This window comes from Bacillus rossius, chromosome 14 (genome assembly GCF_032445375.1).
Source record: "Bacillus rossius redtenbacheri isolate Brsri chromosome 14, Brsri_v3, whole genome shotgun sequence".
Classification (NCBI taxonomy): Eukaryota; Metazoa; Arthropoda; class Insecta; order Phasmatodea; family Bacillidae; genus Bacillus; species Bacillus rossius.
The window spans coordinates 3,996,125-4,023,888 of NC_086341.1; the positions used below are offsets into that span (position 1 = coordinate 3,996,125).

The window sequence follows — 27,764 nt, forward strand, 5'->3', positions numbered from 1 at the left end:
TGTATCAATTAGTTTTTCTAAAAAGGAACTCTTGACACCAGCTTTTTTTTTCACACAGTTCTGAGTTATCCGAGAACTTTTAGGAGTTAAGTCTTTTACACTGATACCAGTGTTTTTACTTTCAAAGTTCTCCATAATTCAAGAACCATATAGGAATTGACTTTTTTTATTTTTTTTTTAAGTGAAATATAAACTAGATTACATAAATCTTTTTTCTTGTAACTGAAATCTTTGTATTACATATATTTATATTTTTTTTGTGTAGTAATTATGAAAATAAATAAGATGCATGGCTCAATATCAATATTTGTACTGTTCATAAAATTATAAAAAAGTTCTACAACCGGGATCAAATAAACTTTCTTTTAAAGAAAAAAAAACCATGCCATTATTGGGATTCTACCATAAATTTAATCGCAGTGATGCTTATTTTAGCCTTTCTTTGCAATAGTGTGTGTGTATGTGCGAAGGGGTTAGCACATGCACGATAACCGGTAACCAATACCCATCTAAATAAATAACCAGTTGAATTGCAACCATAACTGTTAATTTTGTGTCAAAAAGTACTTGTGCGACACAAACGTGATGATGTAACATCACCGTCACCATTTTATCCCCGATTACAGTGTAACTTTCAAACTATAGTTTTTAATTGGTGAAGCAACGGTGAAGTACCATCGAAATCAATTAGTTCGTGATGTGTGTATAAGACTTTCTTCGGAGGAAGCAGTCCCCCAAGCGAAGAAAGCAGCACAATCAGTTAAGATTCGTGCCTCGAACAAATTTCTGTATGTAGCTATGTAGTGGAGGAAAAGAAAAGAAAAGAATAAAAACACACACACACACTTGATTAGGTGACAAATGGGTGTAGACCCATGTGCACTGCCCGTCCCTACTCCTGGCGTCAGCGCCAGCGGGACTCACCGTCAGCATGTCGTGGCACTTGCGGTCCACCTGCTCGTCCTCCTCCGAGATGTAGAACTTGCGGAAGAAGTTGAAGGCGATGACGGTGTAGATGTACACGATGATGGTCAGGAGCATCACCGTCAGCACCAGCTGAGACCGGAAACAGTAAACGTTCTCTCCGGCGCTCCGCAACCCTGAACCAAACTCGCCAAATTTTTGACACGTGAATGTGGCGAAGAGAATTTCATGCTTGTGGTTAGGGATGTGCGAGTACCCGATATTTTTGGGTACGGTTCGAATCCACGATTACCCGAACACGGAATCGTTGTACGTACATGGATTCGAACACTATTACGTATATTCACAAAAGTTATAAATTAATTTAATAGGGCTCAAAAATACTAGCAGTGAAAAATACAATTAGGCTACTATTACGTAAGTATTTATAATATGATGTATCAAAGAAAGATATGTAAATTAAATAATTAACACAGTGACATTAAAAGTATTTCGAGATTTCGAGAGCTTAAACTATAATTACGAATTTCTTCGTATAGCAAACTATAAATTAAAAACAATTACATACCTACAAGAAAAAAACATCTTGGCTATTTATTGGAGAAAATATGGTTTCATTTGCTGAAACATTTATAAAACTGAGATTTCCCTGTGGCGTGCAGTTTATTGCGATTGAGTTGGAGAATCGAATATGTTTTGGTTTTCATATTTTAAAGTGTTTATTATTAATTACGTTTACAAAATTATAAACATTTCAATCTCAGTGTAATAAATAACTGCCAGTAGTTACAGTTAGAAAAAAGAGAACACACATTATTTTTAAATTAATCAGTTATTTTTAATTATTCTGTTTTTAATATTCAGAATCGGATTCATATCTCAAATATTGCCGGGGATTTGAATCTGATTCAAACCAAACTGAAAATCAAGGATTTGCACATCCCTACTTGTGGTCTGGGTCTGTGCTGTGTTCAACCTCATTTCGGACATTCTGTAAATCAGAACTTAGAAGATTCTACCACAGGTGGCAGCAAAGGCCCAGAGAGAAGCCTTTTTAGTAGTCTCGCTCGCCGAGCAGACATTGGTCCCGTGCGTCGCAAGCGACAGCGGGATTTATTCAACTAACTATAATTAAAAAAGTGCCAGAGTTTTAAACAGATTTGTTTGAAAAGTTTTCTTTCTACTGTGAGCTTTTTTGTTTTCTTGATGTAAAGGTTACTGCACGAAAATGGCGGCTATGTTCAGAGTTCTGATATAGGAAAAATAAATCTACAAACTTTGTTCGTGAATTCTTTATTTACGCACAACTATTTTTCAAAGTAAACGAACTTAACCTCAAAAGTAATATATTATGGAACTTAATTATTCTCAGCACCTAGCAAAATTATCACAATTTGGAAATTAATTTGAAATTAGGTCATTAAAAAAAAATTGTTTCAAAAAGAAATTGTCAGTTTTGCAGCATTTCTAAATCTTGCTTAAATGAACCATCTTTGAAAATACTAACTTGCCAATTTAGCATAGTTCAATATTTTACAATACAAATAGTAAAAGTTACCAGATAAAACTATTTTCCCTCATGAGCTGTGGAAAGAAACGTTTTCCCCCTATAAGTACAGCTTAACAAAAATAGAATATTATAATATGCAAATCTGTACTCTAATAATCTAGTGCAGGGTAGAGACTTTAAAATAAATGAAATCCCTCTAACCCAAAAAATTACCTGCCTAAGTTGTTTTGAGGATTCACTGTGAGGTGTCTGCCGGATAACGGTGCGTGATTTTCATGCTCGTCGCACGTCAATAACGAATAGAGCTTAAAAAAAAAATCTCTCGAGTCTCATCAGGTCTAGAACAACGAATTTGACTTTCGAGGCAAGTTGAGCTGAAGCTACTCGCTCACGACAGTGTTTTGAGTTCCCGAGTCTCGGCCCATCTTCTCTACTGTACGTGCCGGCAGGGCCTGGGGCAGAGAACGCGTGGAAGTTTAGCTCTGTTCTGCAACTGAACTGTCTTCGTTGCCGGCGCCAGGTCTGAAGTACGACGGCGACTAGGGGGGAGGGGGGAACGGCGGGCGGGAACTCACCTGCTTGCCGTTGTGCGTGACGGACTGCAGGATGGTGCGCAGAGTCTTGAAGCCCACCGCCACGTCCAGCAGGTGGGCGGCGAAGAAGAAGTTGTTGAAGTTGCCGAGGATCGAGAACGTGAAGTACCACAGGCTGTACAGGAACGCCTGGAAGGAACGCCACATGCACGGGTCTTCACCGTCGCAAACACATGCTCGCCCGATCATTCTTCTAAGAAAAAGATGTGTTTTACGAAAATATACATTCCAATAAGTAACCCTATGAGTTAAAAAAAAAAAAAAAAAAATTCGTTGCTCTTTTAAAGTATGAGACATTCCAAAAAAAAAAAAATCATTCTATAAAAATATTTTATGTCATTAAATACGGTTACCTTCTCATTCACTTAACAAGAAAAGTTCTTTTGAATGATTCTTGAAAAAAAAATTATTTTGACCGTATTTAACCTAACTACTAATAATTAGGGGACAAGATTACACGGAGAATTGCGATAAAACTGTAACAACACTGAAAATCATGTCAAAACACAGCGTAACACCTAAATGCAAGTTACATCATGAAATAAGTAGAATTTAACCAAAACTTAATTTAAAAAAAAAAAAAGTAATCTTTTAATGTTTGAAATTCAAGGAATATCTTTATTTCAAGACAAAAAATTGTAATAAAACTGCATGAATCAGAAATATTATATAATTAATTTTATTGTACATCTTTTATTGAATCACTTTTAAACCACAATTGCTTGCTAATTTTTTTTTTATGTATCTGCTTTAGACCAAGTTATTACAAATTAATTTTATCGTAAAAATTCAGCGTATTAATTTTACCATTAATTTATTTAGTGGAGTAATTGCCACAAAACAGCCTTTATGAAAGTAAAATTAGTAACACAGAAATTCTCTGTCTTAAAAATGGAATTGGACTAAAACAAAACCATAAAAATCTTGTCTTTACTAATAACTAGGCCACTGAAATTTTTGCGAACCGTGAAATAAAGCGAAATAACACGAAATATTAGCAATTTTAACTAAAACACGAAATTCCACACAAAAAACCCTTTTCGCGAAATTGACCCGAAATCTGCTTGCTTGTATACGATTTTTTGACTGGAAAGGTCAATTAAATTAATAACAACATAGACAACATTTTAAAATCAGTACAGATTCCTAAACACAAATTTCCCACCAAAAGACTACTTTATTAAACACTTTTCGTCTTCGTACATGTATCAAAACAAACATAATGACTTCGGTAGCAACTGTATAAATATGACTTTTGCGAGACGTTTTGAGTTCGAAAGTATTGATTCAAGAATCGAGTTGTATACTTCGCTATCACGTTTATGCTTAAAATCATAGTTTTCTTCCTGTATTTCATCAGTTTAACATTTCCATACAACTCGGTCCCATTTACGGTTTATTTAATATGAGAATCGATACCTTAAAATGAAATTACCGCCTGCGAAAAACGTTTTGTAAAACGTGTGAGTTAATCTCTGGCTGCACAGATTACTACTACGGCCATGTCACGAGGAGAATAAGAACAAAGGCAAATGTGTCTATGTTATTGTTTACATAGATCGTGACACTTTCGTATGAAAGAGATTTTGTGTAAATGTAAGCCTTGTATGCTCAAAATGCCTGAAGTAGTGACTGTTTTCGATCGTGCACTCGAATTTGAAAGTGAAGGCAGTAAATATGTAGTTTAGCGGTATTTGCGAAAAAAAATGTTAAAAATCCGAAAATACTTTTATTATATGCTCTTTCACTTCCTCTTTTCATTAAACCCGGCAGAGATAAGAAATTCCAAATACTTTAGGAGATATCGAATTTTTTAATTTTCATAGTTGGGCAATATTTGTTAAAAAAAAATTTAAAATTTCTGAAAATACTTTCATTATATGCTCTTTAACTTCCTCTTTTCATTAAACCCGGCAGAGATAAGAAATTCCAAATACTTTAGGAGACTGAATTGTCAATTCTGGAAACACATGTTTTTTTATTCATGTACATAGGCCTATTCTTTTAATGATTTTTAAACTCTGATAGTGTTAAAATTACTTGTATGGAACTCAAAATCACTAGTATAATTTAAGGATTATGATTGTAGTATGGTTTATATTTTTATGTATTGGTTTTGTATTTTCACATTTTTCCCCATGATTTTGGAGAGCAGTTTTTTATGACGAAATGAGACTACTTTCATGACGAAATCAAGATATATTTATGACGAAATCTGTTAATTTTATTTACCATGAAAGTGGAGCCCTACTAATAACGTATCTTGATTTTTTTTTTTTTTGAAAAATACAGCACAGACTCACGTTGTCTGTGATGGTGACACCAGACTTCCACACCTGGTACCTCCAGTCGATGTTGAGAATACTGCAAGCAAAATGGCCAAGGTAAGTACCAACACAAACACTTGTTAATACTCATACCAGGCGTTTTTGCAACTATGGAGAACTCACTGTCACATAGTTATTAATTGACATGCACAGAGGTTGCAGCTATCCCTATTAGTAAATCATTGAATCTTTATGGTGTTATTCCTTACTGGTTATTATTTTTTGGGCGATTGAAATTAACAAAGTTCACGGTTTACTTTGGATTTGACTACAAGAATGAACTTCTCAGTTTTAAACTTTTAGTGATGACTAAAAATAATTTTTACACACCTCGTCAAAATCACCTGCTCTGTGGTATTAAGTTACGTACAAAATGTGCTTGAAGTACAGTACCTAGTTCTGTGCCAATAACTTGTGGTAACAGAAATGTGAAAATGTTAGTACATAACAGTAAATTGCGTTAAACATATGCATCATAATAAGCTTACATTTCCTTATATCATCACCACTAACATTATTTCAAACTCTGTTACCAGTTATTGTAACTGTCTAGTTATTTTTTTTTAGTACCTTTTATATTAAATTTGTAACTGAATTTTTATCCTTTTTAGCGATTTTAATTAAATTTATTTTTGTACGTTTTTTAGTAATTGCTATTAAGATCTGTAATTCCCCTATAATTTTTTTTATATGAATTAAATGGGTGTTCTCGGAATGAGCCACAATGGGACATGAACACCAAAGTGAAAACAAGTGAATGACATGCGACTCAGTCTCTGAAACCTCCAGAATCAAAAATTAATTTATGTTAAAAATTCAAAACCACTGAGTTCAGTACAGCCACATAGTTAATATTTAATTGAAAATAAAGAAGAAGAAAAATCTTATGGAAAGATTGTGTGTAGTTTATCTGTTAGTTCTTAATCTTAAAAGTTAAAATTTTAACAGTTTTTCGGTAACTCTACTTCATAAGGACTAGCCAACTGACCTGATCTTGCAGAAAATTAGATCTGTATTCTGTTACACTCAACTCTGAGAAAACATGCTAACACACAGTTAAGAAACTCAACACAGAGGGGAATTTTCAGCGTTACCATTCACTGACAGGAAATTTCATACCAGTAAACTCTGAACTTTTCTGCGAGATTAATACTGAACGGTACCCATGTTGTAACCCCGTTAGAACATTTATAGAGTTCCAAGAATTTTCACTTCGCACAGCGTGACTGACAGTTGAAACTTCAGAACCGTTTAGAGCTACGAACTAATTGAATGAGGCTTTGGGGAGAGAAAAAAAATCATTAAGGCAGTAGCTGAAGCAGCCACTCACAAGTTGACGAGACCGCGTCCTCCGTCGTCCTCTTGAGCGCTGAACGACGTCTTCTCCATGCCCAGCAGGTTGCTGATCGAATCAAAGTCGTACGTCTCGCTGTACTTCTGCCGCACCTTCTTCTTCACGAACTTGTCCCAGTAGTTGACCGGGAACGATCTGGCAAACACACGCGCCCCCGATAAACACATACCTGAAGGGACCAAGAAGACAAAGAGAATTGATTTAGACGAGTTAAACTGCCAGCTAAAAAAAATTCAAGATTACTGATTCAGTTAAAAAATATATATATACACACACACATACTACATAAAACTTAATATAATGCTAACATTACTACTGAGAGCAGAAAAAAACAAGTATATTAATTTTACTAAACAAAAAAGAATACAGTACCGTCACAGTTAATTAACAAACTTAATTTCCTTTGTTGAAATTACACTAAAGAAATTGAAGGCCAGTTTGGAATAACTGTCTATTTAGTAAAATTGAAATGTGTGTTTTTAATCGGTTGCTGAAACATTTTGAAATTAAAAAAAATGTCCGTGCATTCTTGGATGTTTAGTACACTCTCGAGTCCGTATATAGTTATTGAGTGGTACAGAGAGACATGCGTGTGTATGTTTCAGCAAAACTACTAAATATATTTTTTAAAATGAGATTACTCCCATGGCATGTGCAGTAGATAGAAGGTAATGGGCAGAAAATATATAAAAGCCTTTACGTAGGCCTGTAAATTTTTTTTCAACAAACAGAAAAATTGTAGGAGCTTGGCTTCTGGGTTGCAGCCGTATCCCCTACAACCCAGAAGCCAAGCTACTTCAGACAATGGCCGTGAAATACTGCAAACAATAGTAAACAGAAAAATTGTTTTCAACGTTTGTTGCAAGAAATTGCTGTAGTTCCAACTGATTGATATCACGGCTGGCCAGGCCACGCGACAAGAAGGAACGGGAGTGAAGTGAAGAGCGACCCTCACTTGGCGGATATGACGAGCTTGTCCCAGTGAGACTTGATGTCGTCGTCTTCCGGCTGTTCCGCGATGTACAGGCCGTCGAACTCCAGCCGCCTCGCTATCTCCTTCTCCCGCTTGAAGATGGCCAGCGGCACCTGCGGACCGAACCGTCGAGCGCGTCACCGCTTCGTCCTGCTCACAGCGGTGACGACTGGTCGACAGGGCGCCGAGGCCGGGTCGTCGGATCCTCCGGCCATCGCCACGGGTGACCAGGGCGGGCGAGGCGAGACGATCAATGCAACGGTTCGCCGTCACCTGCTGCAGTTTGGAGGCGAAGGGACACCCACATGATCCAGTCCTGAACCCGGTAAGGACCTTTCCCCACAGCTGGGAATCAAACCAGGACCTTCGACCCACCAGCCGGGAGTCCTATTCGCTCGGCCAAATGGCCAGACAAACTTTCATGGTTTTATTTGTGGGTAAATTTTGTTTAAAAACATGAAATTTTGGTATTATTGTTTTAGTTTTTATTAGGCTGTGCTAATATCAGTTTTTTTAAAGTTAGAATAGAATAAGAATACCAAATTATTCTCGAATAAAAATATTGAATTCGAATAGTAAGAATGAGAATCAGAATCCCACTTTTAAATATATATATATATATATATATATATATATATATATATATATATATATATAAAAAAAAAGTTTTTACACAACGTGCAACAACTTCCGGAAAATTAGGAAAATAATACTAATGTGGAAAGTTGGTTAAGTTAAGGCAGCTGCAATAATTACTATATGGAAAATGTCTGTTTAAATATTTTTTATTATAAAATTAATATATGGTACTCTTGCATTTAAGTGTTGGCCATGTGCGGTTCTTAAATGCTATGGTGCCAACAAGGGTGGGAGTCCACATGTTTGCGGTGATAACCTGGTGTTTGGGTTTTTTTATATTTGTCGTGCCCACCATCCAAGTCTAACGAATGGGGCATGTCACAATTTTAAATAAATACGTAAAATAAATAAAATCTTTTCCACAGAATTCCACACAAAAAGAGGCCTGGGACTCCTTGTGGGACCTTGGTTCTGGCAAGCGGACCACAATGGCGTCGCAGTGTTGTCCCACTGAGCGAGCGGCCACACACAGACTCTACTTCACGACAAGAGGTCTCGGTTCCGGGCGAGCGGCCCGGGTACCTTGAGGTGGTAGTAGGCGATGAGCATGGCGAGCGACACGAGCGAGTGCAGGGCGGCCATGAGGTTCAGCAGGTGCGCCATGTAGTAGAAGTCCTCGTCCACGTGCACCAGCTCTATGGGGTCGTCCTCCTCCGCGCTGCCTCCCCCCGCGTCCTCCCCGCTGCCCGCCGCCTCCGTCGAGTTGGCCTCCCCGGACAGCTCCTCGGACAGGCGGGCCGCCAGCGTCTCCCCCGAGGAGTCCGCCCCCGCCGGGCCCTCCGCCTCGCCCAGCGTCGTCACCTGCGCAACCCCCGCCCGCCTCACGTAGTTCCGGTCCCCTGCAAGAATTTCTGAATATTTCCGAAGTTTTGCGTTTTTGGTATTAACGCCACCTCAGCCGCTAAAACCAGATGTTTCCATTGAAAACAAGCATGTCGTGACTGACCTGACCTGACCTAACCCAACCCTTCGATTTTTATTTTTAGTTTCAATTTTTTTAAAGAGAAATCCAAAGTTGCACGAACGTGGCGGGGAACCGAAACTACGTGAGTTGTAGGCTACCGGACCTCAGCACCCACTCTCCACTCCGCCGGGCAGCTTCACTTCCCAACAACCACGACACTCAACTTTAACCAAGACTGTCCTTCCGACCGATGCACAATGCACTTCTACAATTTTATAATTTGTAGTAAGCATGTCAAACTCTCGGGAACAATACAAATAAATCAAGAAAGTACACGTTCGTTTGCAAAATGTACCAAAATGTCGTAATGTAAAAATCAGTTAATAATAACAGTTCAATACAATTTTTTTTTCCCATTAATTTTAGTACATAATGTTGGTACTAAACACAATGCTAAATAAAACGAATAGCAAATTTCCTGGCAAAGTCTAATTGAATATTAAAGAGAGTCGAAGGTTCGCACAGGCCATACAGGAAGAACCGCTTTGCTCCCGCCGGGGAAACAGATTCCGGGATGGAAATCGACGATCCAGCACTAGGACGTCAGCTACCTTGTAGAAGAGGAGGATGAAGTTGATGCAGAAGGCCAGCACCAGCGCCACATACTTCAGGTTGTAGAAGTTCCTCGCGAGGAAGCTCAGAACCCTCTTCGTGTACTTACTGATGTCCACCTGAAAGGATGAACAAAATGCTCTCTGTTTTGTGTCTCGCTGAACCCTATTGCTGGTTCCATCCTCCCATGCAGCACTTTGAGATTTTTCAAGTTTATTAAATCTTCTTTAGGAGCAAGTCTGCTTGAGAGAAGCAGGTCAGACACCCCGTGTCCTACTCAAAAAAAAAAGGGGGTGGGGGGGGGGGGGGCGGCCAAAATATTTAGCTAACCCCAGTAGCTCATCTTTACGCCAATGGTTAGTTGAATAATTTTTATATCTGTGTAATTGTTTCAACGCCGTTCACAAACATATTACTGAACAGCAACCCATTAACATTGTTAGCCCTGTCAAGTATAGGAAGAGCTTTCACTACATACTGGTAATCACCAGTGAATAAAAGAAGCAAACACAGACAACATATATGCGGTAGTAGTTTAAAATGCAGTGTAAATTTTACCCGAAATAAACTACTGGTCCCCCACATAAAATAATTACCTACACATAATGAAGCACATTAATAAATATGCTGAATGCATATGTGTGCTTAATTTTTCGTATTCATTCATGCTGTTTCTGTATCGCAATAATGTTTTTTTTTACTGCAAAAAAAAAAGTTGTTTTAAAAATCTTGGAAAAAAAACTTTTGAAAATAAAGTATAAGAGATATGTATTTAAGGTGGATACAAGGACGTGACTAATGTAGTGAAGAGGGAAAAATCAGGATGAGAAGTTACTTACCTTTTCAGAAGAAAGGAAAATAATGGACATATATAGGAAAAGGACTTTTAAGGGTCCAAAGACAGCAGAAGTGAAATAATGTGGCTGGGGTAAAAGAAAGACTAAAACAATGGATCATAATTAAAGAAGAGAAATGACAGAGAGGTAGACAAAGATGTTGAGAAAATTATAATCACAGAAACTAAATAAATGTTATTGCTAAACAAAATGAATTGTTTTGTTTAGAGTTGTGAGTTTTTTTTTTACAATTAGTTTTTTGTTCCTCCATGGAAACGTAAGCACTTAGCATCTTCTCACAAAGTGTATTCGCCAAAAATCCAACAGGGTGCGCTGCTATGGTCTTTTTTCTAGCACCAGCATGGCGCACAATGTTATTAAGCTCTCCTTTAAAATTTTCTTTTTCTTACATAGGCAGTGTTGGTTCTCAAGCGATGATATGCCCCTGATCTGTGTTGAAAAACAGCATCACCTATGGCTACATCTGTAAGCCCATATGCCAGTGCATTAAGGGCTCGGTCTACCTGGGCGCATATACGGTGCGCAGAGCTTCAGGAAAAACAACGCAATTTGGAAACTACTCAGAATTTCCAACTGGGGTCTACTTACAAATAGCATTTAAGAGTTCGCTGAGGGCCGAAAGGTACTTTTGATTTTGGATTAAGTTTTCAAACTGTATTTTTAGAAGAGTTAAGATGGTTAAAACACGTATTTCCAGAGTAACTTTTAGGTGTAAAAAAACCGGTACAGATTCTTGAAAGCATTGCACCTTTGCATTACACCTTTATCTTCATTTCTCCGCCATATAATGTTACGGTCACCGCTCAAATCTCACATCAGTTATCCTGTGACGACGAGAAGACTGCACCAGTACAGAGCTGATACCACGCTAGAAGCACCAGCGAGCGTCGTGCTCATCATCCCGCCTCATTAATACGAGGCGGGCCGCTTAAGAATCAATAGTAATGTTAAGTTTTTATGAATGCACGTGTTCTCATTAATATATTTTTTTGACGTGACAACGTCTCATGAATCGATGGAACGCCGGCTGCACGTGCGAAAAATTGTCACGTTCCGCCCGAGCCGAGCGTGCAAAAGAACCGGCCAACCACCGCGCGAGGGAAATCTTCTACAACATCAAACAGGTTAAGGCGGGCTTTTTAACTAATATCGTCGCCTGAGAATTGGAGTGTTCTATGTCCTTTGAAGTCGGAACTGAGATATAAGCATTTGAAAGTTCAAATAACTATGAATAGCATGACATAGAGCAAAATAATATTGGTCTTAAATTAAGAACAAACATTTTTATGTGCGTAGACGTGTGTGGTTATAGCACAAATGAATACTAACATTAATTTCGTGTCCATAGCATAAAAAACCTAAAAAGTGGACATAGAACACTCTGATACTCAGGCGGCAAATTGTTCGTGATTATATTCAAACAAATTAATTTAAATTAAATATTTGCAAAAAAAAAAACTGTAAATAATATTTGGAAATTAAAAAAAGTGTGCGAATTTTTCATCAATGTTTTTCTTACGAGGTTATCACGTGAAATTATCGTCCGTAAACCGACTTTACAGACAACCTCCTCCCCCCTATTTTTTTAATTTTAAATTTTTTCCTTTCTTAATAATTACCCTCCCCATCACAGAGAAAGAAAGATCTGCGTGGCTTGCGGAGCCGGCGGAGCGGGCGCACCTGGGACACGGCAGACTGCTCCACCACCACCTCCTGCTTCGCCTCCGCCTCGACGGCGGCCATCGCCACCTGCTGCTGAGCGGCCGCCTCCGCCGTCTGCGCGGCCGCCTTGCGCGCTGCGTCGCCCCTGCAACGCCACGCACGCACGGCTCTCGCCCCGATCCCCCTCTCGCCGCCGCCACGAGAGAGGCACTCAAGTTGCCCCTGAACGTGTGCTCAAACCAACCTTGAGAACCTTCTCAGAGGGTTAAACTACTACAGACAAGATTTAATGGTCTTATTTTTTTTGGCCGGTTTCATGCTTTGAAACTCGTGAATTCAGGATATTTTTTTTTTTTTATGAAATCTGTTTTTTAAAAAATGATGGCATATTACTGAAAAAGTATGACTCTTGTGCCCTTGTGGAGATATTTTGAGAAGCATTCAGATTTTCCTAAATGTGTGCTCAACTAACCTTGAAAACATTTTCCGAGGGTTAAATTACTACAGACAAGATTTAATAGTTTTTAATTTTTTGGCCAATTTCATGTTTGAAACACGAGAATTCAGGACAATTTTTTTTTATACGAAATCTGTTTATTAAAAATGATGGCAATATCACTGAAAAAGTATGACTTGTGCCCTTGTAGAGACATTTTGAGAAGCATTCAGATTTTCCTAAATGTGTGCTCAACTAACCTTGAAAACATTTTCCGAGGGTTAAATTACTAGACACAAGATTTAATGGTTTTATTTTTTTTTGGCCGGTTTCATGCTTTGAAACTCGAGAATTCAGGATAATTTTTTTTTTTTTATGAAATCTGTTTTTTAAAAAATGATGGCATATTACTGAAAAAGTATGACTCTTGTGCCCTTGTAGAGACATTTTGAGAAGCATTCAGATTTTCCTAAATGTGTGCTCAACTAACCTTGAAAACATTTTCAGAGGGTTAAATTACTAGACACAAGATTCAATGGTTTTATTTTTTTGGCCGATTTCATGCTTTGAAACACGAGAATTCAGGATATTTTTTTTTTTTACGAAATCTGTTTATTAAAAATGATGGCATATTAATGAAAAAGTATGACTCTTGTGCCATTGTGGAGATATTAAAACTATAATAATTTTAATTTTCAGAAAGAAAAAAAAGAAAAGAAGTATAGTCTGGTGATCACTAGGGACAAGATTACATGGCGAATTGAAATAAAATAAAAATATAACACTGCAAACCACATGGATACAGTAACACCGAAATGCTAATTAATACACCATTTAGCATCGAAATGTAACTAAAAAAAATGAAATCAATTCAGCAATTTGACAAAACGTAACTCAAACCTCAAAAATTTTACCTTTTATTACCGTAGATTCATTAACTGTAATTATTTAGCATGACTTTAGTACCAAAATGTATAAAAAAAAAATGACTTGGAAAAAATTAATATCACATTGTTTGATCTTGCATCTGCACTTTTTCAATCACTCTAAATATGCCAATTTATTTTTATTTTTCTGTGTTATTTTTTTTACACATTTTTATTAAAAAATATTTTATTGTATAAGGGCATTTTGTGGTCAGTTGAAATGATTCTATTTTGGTGAAATATGTATTAACAAATATTTTAGTTTAATATTTGCGAAATAATACACCATTTTTATGAACAAACAATGTATAAAATGAAGAACAATTACACAGAAAGCTCCTGTTTCAAAAATGAAATCGACTTAAAGATAAAGGTATGTAGTCTTGTCACTGGTGATCACCAGTGATCGAGTGCCAATTATATTACTTATTCCTCTGAAACACAATCATTCAAAGATATGCAATGGCACACGATTAGTAGTTCAAAAAATGATTGAACAATCTAATTGAAGCAACAATTATAACTGGGCCTCATGAAGGTGAAGATGCACTACTTCCACGAATACCACTCCTTCTGACGGGCATAGCGTTTGAGTTCCAACGGCTTCAATTTCCAATACGCCTTGCGTTCGCTATGACCGTCAATGGAGCGCAAATTAATACACTTTCAAACAAGTATTTGGTAATGTTCCTCTTATCATAGGGATTTGTGTTAACCTATACATTTTAACTAAACTGTATTTTTTTTTTAAATTTAGAAGAACATTTATTTCTACTGATCCAGATATCTCCACAATCTAAGGGATAACTTTGTAAAATTACAAGTAATTATTGCTCATGCTTTTTAAATACTCTCACAAGTACTTCTATGTGCTGGTTTTTACCTATTTACAACAGAACAACAGGAAGCAGAAATTAGTATTCAGGAGGATTTTCTTCGAATTTCCTGTAAATATAACGTTTTGCTAAACTAAAAAAGGCTAGATGCCACATTATTATGGTAAATTTCTGAGTTATTTTCTGTGGTGTACACCACTCACAGCACAAGTAATTTTCCCTGCATTCAGTATCTGTCAGTATTCTGTGAATGAAATGTGTGGTAGGGATGTGCGAGTACCCGATATTTTCAGGTACGATTCGAATCCACAATTACCCGAACCCGGAATCGTTGTAAGTACATGGATTTGAACAGTATTACGAATATTCACAAAAGTTATAGTAAATTAATTTAATACGGCTCAAAAATACTAGCAGTGAAAATTAAAATTAGGTTATTACGTAAGTATTTATAATATTATGTATCAAAGAAAGATATGTAAATTAAATAATTAACACAGTCACATTAAAAGAATTTCGAAAGCTTAAACTATAATTACTAATTTCGTCGTATAGCAAACTATAAACTACAAAAAAAAAGGTCTTGGCTATTTATTGGAGGAAAAATGGTTTCGTTTGCTGAAACGTTTATAAAACTGAGATTTCCCTGTGGCGTGCAGTTTATTACGATTGATTTGGAGAATCGAATATGTTTTGGTTTTCATATATTTAAAGTGTTTATTATTATTTAAGTTTACATAAATATAAACATTTCAATCTCATATAATAAATAATTGCCAGTAGTTACAGTTTGAAAAAAGAAAAAAAAAAAAACACAATTATTTTTAAATTAATCAGTTATTTTTAATTATTTTGTGCTTAATATTCGGAATCGGATTCATATCTCAAATATTGCCAGGGATTCGAATCGGATTCGAACCGAACTGAAAATCAAGGATTCGCGCATCCCTAATGTGTGGTAACAGTTTCGGAATTTGCGAGAAATGAATCGGGTTATCTTTCCCCGCTTTCTTGTCGCTGTCTTTGCGCTCACCCCAGCAGGTCGACCAGGGAGATGGGGGGCTCCCCGTCGGGGCCGGCCTCCGGCCTGGGGTGCTCCTCCGTCCCGGCCTCCTCCGGGGTCGTCTCGCCGCCCTCCTCCACGCTGGACTGCGGCGAGGGGGGCGTGCTCTCGTGGGGCGCCATGTGGAACCTGCCCCCGCAATCACACACACACCACGTCCGGGCTCGTCACTCACACACGTGCGCGTCATTTCACCTGGCACTTGGTCTCTTCCGATCCCACACACACCTACAACTTCCTCCTGACTCATCATCACAACAAGTCGGATAATCTTCTTTGACCCTTTCAGCATATTCGTCACCTGAGGTGGACAATTTATGTCTCGATGATACATGGAGTTTATGAAACCTCGGACGTGTGGGTTGATGTGTACCTTACATTCTAGCGGACATCATACTCTTTGGCTATGAAGTAAATACATATTTTTTTTAAAACTTTTATTAATTATCATAATATTAATTATAAATTAATGTTATAATTATAGTGTAAGGTTATTACCACACAAAAAAATCCAAAAAAAAAAACAAAAAAAAAACAGTTTAGTAACAATAAAAAAGGTATATCTTAGGAATTGACAAAGTGTGACTGAAAGTGTTAATTAATTGGCTATCATCTACCTGATCCTTGATACATGTATTAAAATGTTAACTATTATTGTCTATAAGGAATTATTTAATTAGTTCTGGAATATTAAAAATTAATGTTTCCTAACACTTCATTGCTTATTAGGTATTTTATCCACTTAATAAACTCTCAATGTAACATTTTTTTTTTTTTTTTTACCAACATAGTCATTCTCATCATTGTATGTATTTAGTTGTCTTCTACGCTTGACATCATCTTCATTTCTGTACCAAGACAGTATCCGTTCAATGTTTTTATAAACTTTTGTATCTTGTTTAACATGTTCGGATTTACGTTGTCTGCAATTTACAGTCTTTAAAGTAATCAGTGATTACATGTTTGTTGTGTCTGTTTGCATTATTTTGTCTTTGTAATTTATTTTCTGTACGAGTGTTTGTTTGTTTGTATTTGTAGATGTATGATTTGTTGTAAAATGGTCTGAATTAAACTGTTATAAATGTACCACTGAACAGTGGCGTAGCCAGGATTTGTGTATGGAGGGGGGGGGGGGGTGTTTAAGAAGAATCCCCCCCCCCTCCCCGGTATTAAAGCGGGGGGTGTCCGTGGGTCCTCCCCCGGGAAAATTTGGATTTTAAGGTGTAAAATAGTGCTACTTTAGCAGTTTTCGGTACTTAAAATTTAAATATTGCAATGGTAAAAATATTTTATTCATTTTTAATATGAAATTTGTTTGAGTGACGAATAAGAAATTAATTAAAGATTTGGTGCTAAGGGGAGGGGGGGGTTTTGAACCCCCATAAACCCCCCCTGGCTTCGCCCCTGCCATTGAAGCCGGGGGAGTCTTCCACGGACAGTCCGTAGCACTAGCGCCGAGAGAGCAGAGGACGGGAGAAAGACTCACTGGCCGTTGTCCTCCTTGGTGATGTCGAGGCCGAAGGCCTGCATCTGCGTGGCGCCCGCCTCGTCGGCGGCGGGCAGCGCCGGGAGCACCCTCAGGGGCCCCATCCTCTCCTCCTCGCCCTTCGCCTCCACCACCGGCTCCTCGGGCTGCGGCCCGCGCATCAGCGACATGAGCACCCGCACCAGGTACCTGCGGGCACGCTCCCCTTCTCAGTCACACTCCCTGTTTGGACTTGTAAATATTGTGTGTAATTTAGTGTATAGTGTTTGGAAACATTTGAATTTTGAACTTTCCGCGCTGCTTGCCAGCAGCGCCAAGTTTTTCAAGTTGGCTGCCTGCCGAGGCAGGTAGCCCTGCAGCTTCCGGCAACGTAGCCAATCGTGGCGGTGAGTTGTGCTGTCGTGTAGCTTGCTGCCAATCGAGTTGTTCGCGAGTGCATCAGCATTAATTGTGTCGTTTTTATCTGAATTTTTACAGTCTCGTACGTCTCTAGACAAAACACTCCCCTTCTCGGTCGCGCGGCACGGCGTGGAGCCCACACACGCGACAGAACTGAAACTTCTTGCTTTTCAGATAGAGGTAAATTATTCGTAATTTTTGTTTTATCGAACAAGAGATAATAACTGTGAATAGTAAATATGTGGGTATGATCTTAAATGAAAAAAAAAAAATTATATATATAAAAAGAAATGTCATAGCGTCAATGTAACATGTATTGTATCAGCTAGAGGCCGATTTTATTTACTTTGGTTTTGGAAAACAAACCGTAGATAGATACAAAATGTTATTTTTTTCTCTGTAAAATTTTAGGGCTTTTAAATAAAACTCTAAACAAAGGATTTATGAAGTAAATTTTATATTTTCGTAGCTATAATAAGACGTCAATTGTTAGCCATTACGAAAACTGAGGAGTAGACAAACAAAAAAAGTAGCATGACAGGAATTACGTAGCATTGCTGCCGCGTCCTTTTCCACCTCTCCCCGGGCCGTCTCCCCTTCCGGCCGTTAAAAATAGCATACAGCATGCTACGCTACGTACCTACACCCCTTCCCCCCCCTTTGCCGTACGCTTAACCATACCTCTTACGTGATCTGAATTTTTGTAACGCTCAAAAGTTGTAGTCCCTTTAACAAAGAAGTTTTGCTTCAAAAACCAACACTGTACACAGATTATTTGAACAGAGCCATCATTAGAAATGCTAAATATCAAAAAAGATCATATTTGGAATGCATTAAATACCAAAGCGGTATGCACTTACACAATTTAGAGCAATAAAACAAAAATTTCCCCTGCCCCTCAAATGACACATTATTTTTTCGCTGTAATTGATTGAATTTATTTCACTTTTTTTTTATTCCCGTTTAGTGGTACTAGCAACTACCACTCTCTTGCCAATCTCTGGAGGTTAGTTGGTTGTAGTTTTAACTCCAATGTGATGGGCTCTGGGTTTGAATCATGGGTAAGGCATAGATGCATGTTGTAATTTTTGTCGTAAGAATTGTAAAGTTCGCTTGTAAAGCCGCTCACCTGGGAGCCTTATATGCCCAGTTATTGAATTTTAAAAATATAATATAAATTACTTTATTCTAAATGAGTTTGACATGTTGTGGCTGAGTAGGAAAAGTCCCTAGCTGAGCAGCCTACCTGATGACCACGGAAACCCCGAACCCTGAGTAGTAGAAGGAGTAGAAGATCATCTTGAAGAAGCCGATGAAGAGCTCGAGTATCGTCATCTGCTGCATCTCGTTGATCTTGTTCTTGATGTTCGTCGGGGACAGCATCGTGAAGAAGAAGTAGACGCCGTCCTTCACAGCCTGGATGCTGCGGCGAATGGGGTCCTTTGCGGCCCTGAAGCGGAAAACGGCACACTTTACTAGGCCCCACCTCTCCGAGAACGTTAAGTTACATACATTTGAACAGCAGACATTGCGAGGAAAATTATAATTTATGCTGCCCTGTAGATTAAAAACTGTAATGTCATCTTGAAGAAATGGTTTGTATTAAACTGACTAGTAAGAAAGCCAAGAAAGAATATGCTAAAATTGGCTACAAAGGCTTGCAAACTAAATTGAAAAAATATAAAAATATTAGCAAACACTCTGATTTTATCAGTTAATGATATGTAACTCTTTCAAGAATAAATATACAATACTAATATTTAATTAGCATTTTTTAAATATTTTATTTACTTTTCCCTCCAAAATCTTTGCTGACATACTCAGTACACCCAAAGTCAAGACAACCTTCAATTTTTTTTAATACACCTGAAGTTAAAATAAGTAGGTACAGTTAAAACAAAAAACAGTTCTGTAAGCGGAATTAAGAAGCATGAAAGTGATTGAAGTAGAGACAGAACTAAATTCTTTCAGACAAGTGAATGACGTGTTATAAAACAATTTTTGAAGTTCAAAAATTGCGTACAGAACAAAAATTCATGGGAAAACCAATCTGACCCGTGTATTGTATAAACCTCACACCATAAAATAAAAAAAACTAGCAAATCTGGCAGACCACTATAAAGCAGAATCGTTAAGACACCAGAAGCATGTTCAGTAGAAGGTAAATCACTCACCCGTCCCCTTTACAAAATGTGAAGCTTTTATTTAACTGATTAATTTTTACAAAAAACTCATTATTCAATGTGAATGAAAGTAAAATATTTTACTCAAAAAATTGTATTTATTTATTTACAAAATTTAAGATTTGTAACATGCCTACCTATAGCTTACAGGCTTGGCACGGCTTGTAGCCGTTAAATAAATAAAAGATGGAATGAACATGAGAAGTATTGATTCACTTTGTACCAAACAGTGCTTTCCCCTTCAGATGAAGCTGCTATCTGGTTCCCTCTTGTCGGAGACGGCAATGCACCGCGACAGACGGGAGATATCGGGGAAAGGAATCACCTGTGAGCTGCAGGAAGGGACCAGGAGTGAGACTCCAGGGAAAGAGACGTGAGAAAGGAGATCGGGACGACCATGGACGCGGCGACCCACCGTTCCTCGTCCTCCTCGGACATGTAGCTGTAGGACGCCTCTCGCGCCTTGCCGCCGCCGGAGCTCTCCACCACCGCCATCAGGTCGCTGGCGTGGGTCATCTCAAAGATGGCGTCCTCGCAGAAGTTCACAAACGCCTCCAGCTTCTCCTTGTCCCCGCCCTCCGTCACGATCGAGTAGAAGAAGGCCCGCTTCGACTCCTGCACGGGAACACACGGGGGGGAAACAATCAGATTCGAGGTCGTGGTGCTATTTCCGTGAGAAACCCTGCGAGTTGAGGCGTTTTATTTAGAGAAATTATGAACTTTCAATGCGCCCAAGTTACCCACATTTGGGGTAGGGATGTGTGAGTACCCAATATTTTTGGGTACGGTTCGAATCCACAATTACCCGAACCCGGAATCGTTGTACGTACATGGATTCGAACAGTATTACGAATATTCACAAAAAAATATAAATTCATTTAATACGGCTCAAAAATACTAGCAGTCGAAAATAAACTTAGGCTACTATTACGTAAGTATTTATAATATGATGTATCAAAGAAAGATATGTAAATTAAATAATTAACACAGTGACATTAAAAGAATTCCGAGATTTCGAAAGCTTAAACTATAATTACGAATTTCGTCGTATAGCAAACTATAAACCAAAAACAATTACATACCTACAAGAAAAAAAACATCTTGGTTATTTTTTGGAGAGAAAAATGGTTTCGTTTGCTGAAACGTTTATAAAACTGAGATTTCCCTGTGGCGTGCAGTTTATTACGATTGAGTTGGAGAATCGAATATGTTTTGGTTTTCATATTTTAAAGTGTTTATTAATTAAGTTTACATAATTATAAATGTTTCAATCTCAGTGTAATAAATAATTGCCAGTAGTTACAATTAGAAAAAAGAGAACACACATTATTTTTAAATTAATCAGTTATTTTTAATAATTCTGTGCTTAATATTCGGAATCGGATTCATATCTCAAATATTTTCAGGGATTCGAATCGGATTCGAACCGAACTGAAAATCAAGGATTCGCACATCCCTAATTTGGGGTAATCGCAGAGGTCAGCTCAACCAAAGTGCAAGGGAAGAGCCTCACCCTGGGGAAACCCCCTGCTTGATCAGGGCAGCCCCATACGCCAGGCAAGTACAAACTTTCAAGGAAACGACACTGCTGGCGAGACCCTGACACACGCTGTCCGTGCCCCCGAGAGACACACGGAGGCCGACGCTGGGCCGCGGGAGGGCGCACCTTGATCTGGGGCTTCTCCCACTGCTCGATGTTCGACTCCTTGATCTCGAAGTACACGCGCTCGATCTTCTTGCTGCCGCCCAGGATCTCGATGCGGCCCAGGAACGCCTCGAAGTAGTTGAGCACGCTGCCGGCCGTCTCCAGGAACCTCGCCAGCCTGCGGACCACACACGTCGCACGGACATTCGCCTTCCAGGAGTTGAAAAAGTGAGTTGTGCGTTCCACACACTTCTATCATTAGGTTCAGTAAAAATGAACAGCCAAATATATAAAAAAACTTCCCCCACACATAAAAACTTAACCTTACGAAGGCTCCAACAACCATGTGTTATTTAAAAATGTGTGAATATGCCACATTAAAAATCTCATTCTTCATCAAATGAACATTAGGGAAAAAAAAACTACTTTGTATCCTAGAATAAATGGAGAAAAAGAAGTCACATATCATAAACAAATGTGCAGAAGGAAAAATAAAAGATATTTGGTTAATGCCTTTCTGTTGAGAGTAAATGTCCGTACCACAAAATATGTCATACTCTTAGACAAAGGAAAAAAAAAAAAGATTGTAATAAGATCATCAGAGACTTCATGATGCAAAACTTTGAATGAAACTTTGCATCTAGATTATATACATGATATGGAACAATCTGAGACAAGATTATATGATTTTATTATGAGTCCAATTAGGTTTTTGAAACAGAGGATTTTGGTTTTATTGTTTTTTATTTTTACAAATCGGTTTTGTAATACTTACTCCACCAAAACAGGGGTAAAATTTATACGCTGAATTTTTAAGGTCAAACATTGTTTAATAAAATTGGTCTAAAACCGATACACTCAAGAACAATAAATATAAATTATCAAGCGCTTATTTTTTAAAATCGATTCAATAAGAGATACACAATAGAACAAATTAAATTAATTTTTCTGATCCATGCACTTTGGCACAATAATTTGTCCGAAAATAATGACATTCCTTGAATTCAAAACATTAAAAGATTCCTTCTTTTTTATGATTTTAATTAATTTTTGGTTAAGTACTACTTAATTTTATGATATAACTCGGTCTATATGGTATATTAACTTGCATTTCGGTGTTATGCCGTGCTTAAACATGCTTTTCGGTGTAATTTCAGTTTCATCACAATTCACCAAATAATCTTGGACCCTACCTGTAGAAAACAGATGATCTGAGAAACTTAAATAAAAATCGTCATGTAGCTGCCCGCCCGAGGCCAGTTCCACGCGGATGTAACGGGTTCCGACACTCACAGGAGCCGGCTGCCCTACCCGAGGGACAGACCGACCTGTCGTTCCGGCCAGCCTGGAGAATGCGTGAGGCGAGACGAGATCGTTATGGAGCGGCGGCGGAATGAACTGGCGGGGGGGGAAAAATGGGAGTACCCTGAGGAAACCCGCAAGGAAACGGCAACGTCCGCAATGTTTCCCCACTTGCGGAAAATCCGGGCGAGGCCCCGGCTGGGAACTGAACCATGTTTCGCCTTGGTGCGAGAAGAGTGTTTCTACCCACTCAAATCACCAAGCCTATGTGAAACTCAAACAGTCAGCCTAATACAAGCCAGAAATGTGAGTACTTGAACGTGTTCTGAAAAAGGCACGCGAGAACGTCGTCCCTCGGACACGAAAGCGGTTTCACCGTGCGACGCGCACCTCGGCTCGTTGGGCATGTGCTCCGACAGGTTGGTCAGCAGCACGGCGAGGTTGAACCCGATCTCCTTGGCCGGCTCGTGGAAGCGGTCCGTGAACTCGCGGTAGTCGATCTTGCCGTCGTGGTTGGTGTCGCAGCACATCAGCAGGAAGTTTATCTCCTCCCTGCGACAACAGCAACAACAGCGTGCCTCATCCTTACCTTCCTCTATCTTTCCAATGCACGATACCTGCCATTAGCACTGTCCTTGTCCCAGTGTGCTCTGTTGACAGATACACACAAAGAGCACAAAAGTTTTAGACACAATGTTATAAAAAATTCTATTTTCTTTAAAGTCAGCACGTATTTAAAAAATTTCTGGAACTTTAAGAATTTGAGCTGAAGCTAAAGATTTGAAGCTTTTCTACAATGTAAGCATCTGATAAAAGCTTTTTCTCCACTGGATTTATGACGTGTGAGTCCTAAGCCCTTGTGGGCTGGCATGTACTCCCCGTGAGGGTCTGAATACAAAGGTCAAGGTGTGGCCCCAAATGGCGAGGGAAACGAGTGTGCCATTTCATCGCGGCTCAAGAGGAGGCGAAGAAGGCTATGACCCGTCCTAGCCCATTCGGCAATCCGAAGGCATTGACGGGCTACACAGAGAGGCTGAGGAACCCACCCCAGCATCAGCATTGTCACAGCCAACACCAGACAGCAAACCTACGGCACCCTCACTGCCATGCCCCCCAGAAAGTTACCGGCAGGTGCCCCACCTGATGCACCGATCTGTGCTCGCAGAAAGCCCGTGATACGACCGGGATACCTATTCAAAACCTCCACTAGCTCTCCAGGCAAGTGCCGGAGCAGATTAACGCTGCTCAAACGTACCACCCGTTTCGGATTGGCGAATCCTAGGGCTTGCTCGTAAAACTCCCAGAGACCACTTAATTTCATCAGAGTTGCAGACCGCGGCCGGCAATCTGGATCAGAATGCCGGCGCGAATCTGATGCCACACTGAACACCTGGTGCGGGCTATCGATCGTCTGCCCGTCAACGCGAGCAGTGGGAATACGAACGAGACTTACGGCGTGTAGCTCTTCTGCTGCTCCATCTTCTCCTTGAAGTCCTTCGGCAGCACCCACCCATCGCTGTTCGGGTCTATCTCCTGCAACACCAAGCAACGATGGTGCGTCGGAGCACAAGATTGACTATCACAAAAAAGGGGGTTGTCTGTAAAGTCGGTTTACGGACAATAATTTTACTTGATAACGTCATAAGAAAACATTGATGAAAAATTGCATACTTTTTAATTTTCAAACGTTTTTTTACAGTTTTTGCAAATTTAATTTAAATAATTTGGTTAAATATAATCATGAACAATTATGTAGTTATAAAGCCCGCCTTAACCTGTTTGATATTATAGATTTTCTCACACGGTTGTTGGCCGGTTCTTGCACGCTCGGCTCAGGCGGAACGTGACAATTTTTCGTGCGTGCAGCCGGCGTTCATAGATTTATAAGAAGTTATCACGTCAAAAAGAATAAAAAAACTGTTCTAAACTACGCACTGACTGACAGTGAAACTCCACACATCTTATTATGAGATGAATTAATACATATTCAAAAATCAGAGCAGGACAGCAAAATGTGTTTAACCAACATCATTGACTGTTTCAAGAAAGTACAGTTCCTATTTTACATATTTTCACCTCGCACACATTCAGAGATCACAAAAATCACAAGAACGTGTTCTGTACGAGACTTTTGTAGTGCCGGGGTTGCAGGCCCTGCTAAGGGGAGTGATCTCAAAATAGCGGCAAGGTGTCACAATCAATAAAGGAGAGTTATTAGAAACACCACAGAACTTCCTATTATGTGCAAGTCTGAAACTTGTAAAGTTTTTTTAAATGACCCTGCTCAGCATAGCATATGCTTAACTACTAGCCACACATCAGATAAATTTCTGTGACAAGCCACTTCTAAAACCAAACACCAAAGAAGATTTGATTTGAAAATGTTGTATAAACCCATGCTTCAGAGTATAAGTGTCTACAAACCTGAAAGCTGGCGGATTCAGTCAAGTCCTTGAGTTTCAGGAACATGTCGAAGTACTTAAGGATCAACTGCAACAAAGCAAAGTTATTCATTATGATTATATGATCCCACTTAATTTTGCTTTCACACTATAGCTCATTAGGATAAAGCGTTTATGGCGAAGTGTGATAAAACCGAAATAACGTTGTAAAGCTTGGAAATATAACATATAGCAATATAATGCAAGTTAATACACCATTTAGCCCCAAAATGTAATTTTAAAAAAATTATATAAACAAGCAATTTGACAAAACTTAACTCTAATTACAAAAATGTTATCTCTTATCTTGGTAAATTCATCGACTATAATTTATTTAGTGGGAAAAAATATTTTATTGTTTAATCTTGCTTCTCTTACATTAATAACACATTTTGACATTAATGATGGCACATGTTTGCAATACACAACAATTTTAGTTTTAATTTTAATTTTTATGAGTAAAAAAAAAAGATCTACCATATTGTAAGCATTTAAAAAATAAAACACTCACTTCAACGTTTGATGCAGACTCTACCAAGGTGTCCACCATCTGTTTCCCGATGGTTCCGTTAACGACGTTACCTGGGGGAAACAGGAATATGCGTTACAGACAGCACTGTCATCCATGAGTGTGCAGAACACAAGAGACATGTACTGTACAGGCACTATTGTTTGTGAGATCAAGACAACTACTATGTTCCCAATGCAGTGACCTCAGCTAGCATAAGAACGAAAATTAAAACAAAAATAGTGGACGCTGTCAGTCGTTACAGATTAATATACACAACACAACTGGGGTAAAGGGAACCAATTGACTGTCGCATAAAGCAAGGAACCAAGACTTTACCTGCTCGGAGAGATTGCTAAAAATCAAGGAAAATGGAAAAATTGTTCTCAGGATGACTGGACTGAATTTCAAACCTTAAGTTCCCTTACACGATATTCCAATTTTGAATCACAGTGTCGCAAGGGTGCAGCAAGTTCAAAACCGAACGTGGGGGGGTGGGGTAGGCATATTCCCGAATACAACCTCTTTAATTGAGCTCTTATTGCGTTCTCGCACATGATGTAAATACTGGTGAGTTGATATCTACTGGTGAGAGGTGCCATTTACTGGCAAGGTGATATCTACTGGTGGAAAGTGACATCTACTGGTGAGAGGTTCCATCTACTAGCAAGAGGTGACATTTACTGGTGAGAGGTGATATATACTGGTGAACGGTGACATCTACTAGCAAGGTGATATCTACTGGTGGGAAGTGACATCTACTGGTGAGAAGTGACATCTACTGGTGAGAGGTGATATACGGTATACTGGCGAGCAGTGACATCTGCCAGCGAGAGCTGACATCCGCTAGCGAGCGGCGACCGCACCTTCCAGCATGGAGAGCATCATGGTGATCATGTCCTTCTGCAGGTTGAGCAGCTCCTTGAGCAGGTCCACCTGGCTAGAGTGCTTCGACAGCTTGTCCTGCATGTGCGAGAACAGGAACAGGAAGCCGCCCACCGCGTCCCACAGCCTGCGCACACGCGTCACACACGTCACACGCGCGTCAGCGTCTCCACCACCCGGGCGACGCACGATTTGTAAACAATGTTATTAACAGAGATGCCAGTGGGAAAATATGATTAGGCCTACCATATTTCTCCAGAAATTTTTTTTCCCCCCTAATACAACATAGAGATTTTTACGTAACTTGTGACAGGTTGATACACGTCCTACAATAATATTACCTTCTGCAGATTGGTAGATACTCTTTTAGAAACAACTTTTTTTGTTCCTATCAGTTGGTGGAGGGTAGCATGGGTCCTTGCCAACTTTCAAGTTACGTAGTGAAGATACGTTTCAGCAGGTTTATTTTGCATAAAAAAAAGTTCACAATATTCAACTGTTTTGTTTCTGTGAATGTGTAACTAATAAGGAAATTTTTCAGTTTTGAAGGAAGAAAGTATCTTGGTTTAAGTGCCAGAAAAATGTTTTGTCACTAGCGCCTTTTAATTATATAATGTAAACGTATTTTCTTAGGATTTTAATATCATTTTCCAAATTTTTTTAAGATAAATGAGCAAGACCATTGTCAAATTGGCTTCAAAACGTTGTTTAAAAAAGTTTATATTTCAAATATTCTGGTAGTGCGCCTCCAATCTCCGCCATTTTTTTTGAGGACTGTTCCATAACCTCCCTCTCCCCAGGGCCTCTCAAAAGCGAACGGAGGTCCCCGCAAGTTCTGGGCCCGCCACTGCCGCTACCACTAGTAACAGCACAGTACGCGAGTCTCGTCCCGGCCGGAGTCACCTGGAGTGGGCCAGGGCCTGCTGGTTCTGGGTGCAGGGCCCCTGGATCACCTCGGTGAGCGTGTTGAACACCTGGCTCGCCACCCCGATGGCCTTGAAGAAGTTGGCCTTGCCCGCCGGGTCGATCAGCTCCTTGCTCGAGTAGTGCCAGTAGAAGTCCATGATCGACTCCTGCAACAGCAGCAAAGAGGGCGTCACCTCCCGATCACAACACACACTGGATACAAGCGATGTGTCGGTTATACGTTTTTCCCCGGTTCTCGGTTCTCCGTTTCAGGTTAAACTCCACACAATTTCAAGTTGCACCAAAGATACAGTCTACCCTAAAAAATGGTGTATTTGTTTAACATGGCTCATCAGTGACCACCTAATGTACCTATTTAGACCTACTAAGACC

At 39.1% G+C, this 27,764-nt stretch overlaps 1 protein-coding gene across 6 annotated transcripts in view; it reads right to left on the reverse strand.

Annotated features, from left to right (window-relative positions):
- The window catches only part of LOC134539044 (ryanodine receptor), a 243,278-nt gene that overhangs the window by 5,589 nt on the left and 209,925 nt on the right, over positions 1 to 27,764 (reverse strand). For all 6 annotated transcript variants that reach the window (XM_063380736.1, XM_063380732.1, XM_063380733.1 and 3 more), the window contains 19 exons: positions 27,369 to 27,538; positions 26,447 to 26,592; positions 25,584 to 25,654; positions 25,056 to 25,121; positions 24,085 to 24,164; positions 23,022 to 23,183; positions 21,351 to 21,507; positions 20,100 to 20,299; positions 18,748 to 18,951; positions 17,103 to 17,291; positions 15,587 to 15,745; positions 12,374 to 12,500; positions 9,836 to 9,955; positions 8,843 to 9,121; positions 7,664 to 7,794; positions 6,685 to 6,843; positions 5,331 to 5,391; positions 3,010 to 3,156; positions 925 to 1,056 (listed from right to left, as the gene is read on the reverse strand). In XM_063380736.1, coding sequence (XP_063236806.1) covers positions 925 to 1,056; positions 3,010 to 3,156; positions 5,331 to 5,391; positions 6,685 to 6,843; positions 7,664 to 7,794; positions 8,843 to 9,121; positions 9,836 to 9,955; positions 12,374 to 12,500; positions 15,587 to 15,745; positions 17,103 to 17,291; positions 18,748 to 18,951; positions 20,100 to 20,299; positions 21,351 to 21,507; positions 23,022 to 23,183; positions 24,085 to 24,164; positions 25,056 to 25,121; positions 25,584 to 25,654; positions 26,447 to 26,592; positions 27,369 to 27,538 — 2,760 coding nt within the window. The remainder of the gene's footprint in view (positions 1 to 924; positions 1,057 to 3,009; positions 3,157 to 5,330; positions 5,392 to 6,684; positions 6,844 to 7,663; positions 7,795 to 8,842; positions 9,122 to 9,835; positions 9,956 to 12,373; positions 12,501 to 15,586; positions 15,746 to 17,102; positions 17,292 to 18,747; positions 18,952 to 20,099; positions 20,300 to 21,350; positions 21,508 to 23,021; positions 23,184 to 24,084; positions 24,165 to 25,055; positions 25,122 to 25,583; positions 25,655 to 26,446; positions 26,593 to 27,368; positions 27,539 to 27,764) is intronic.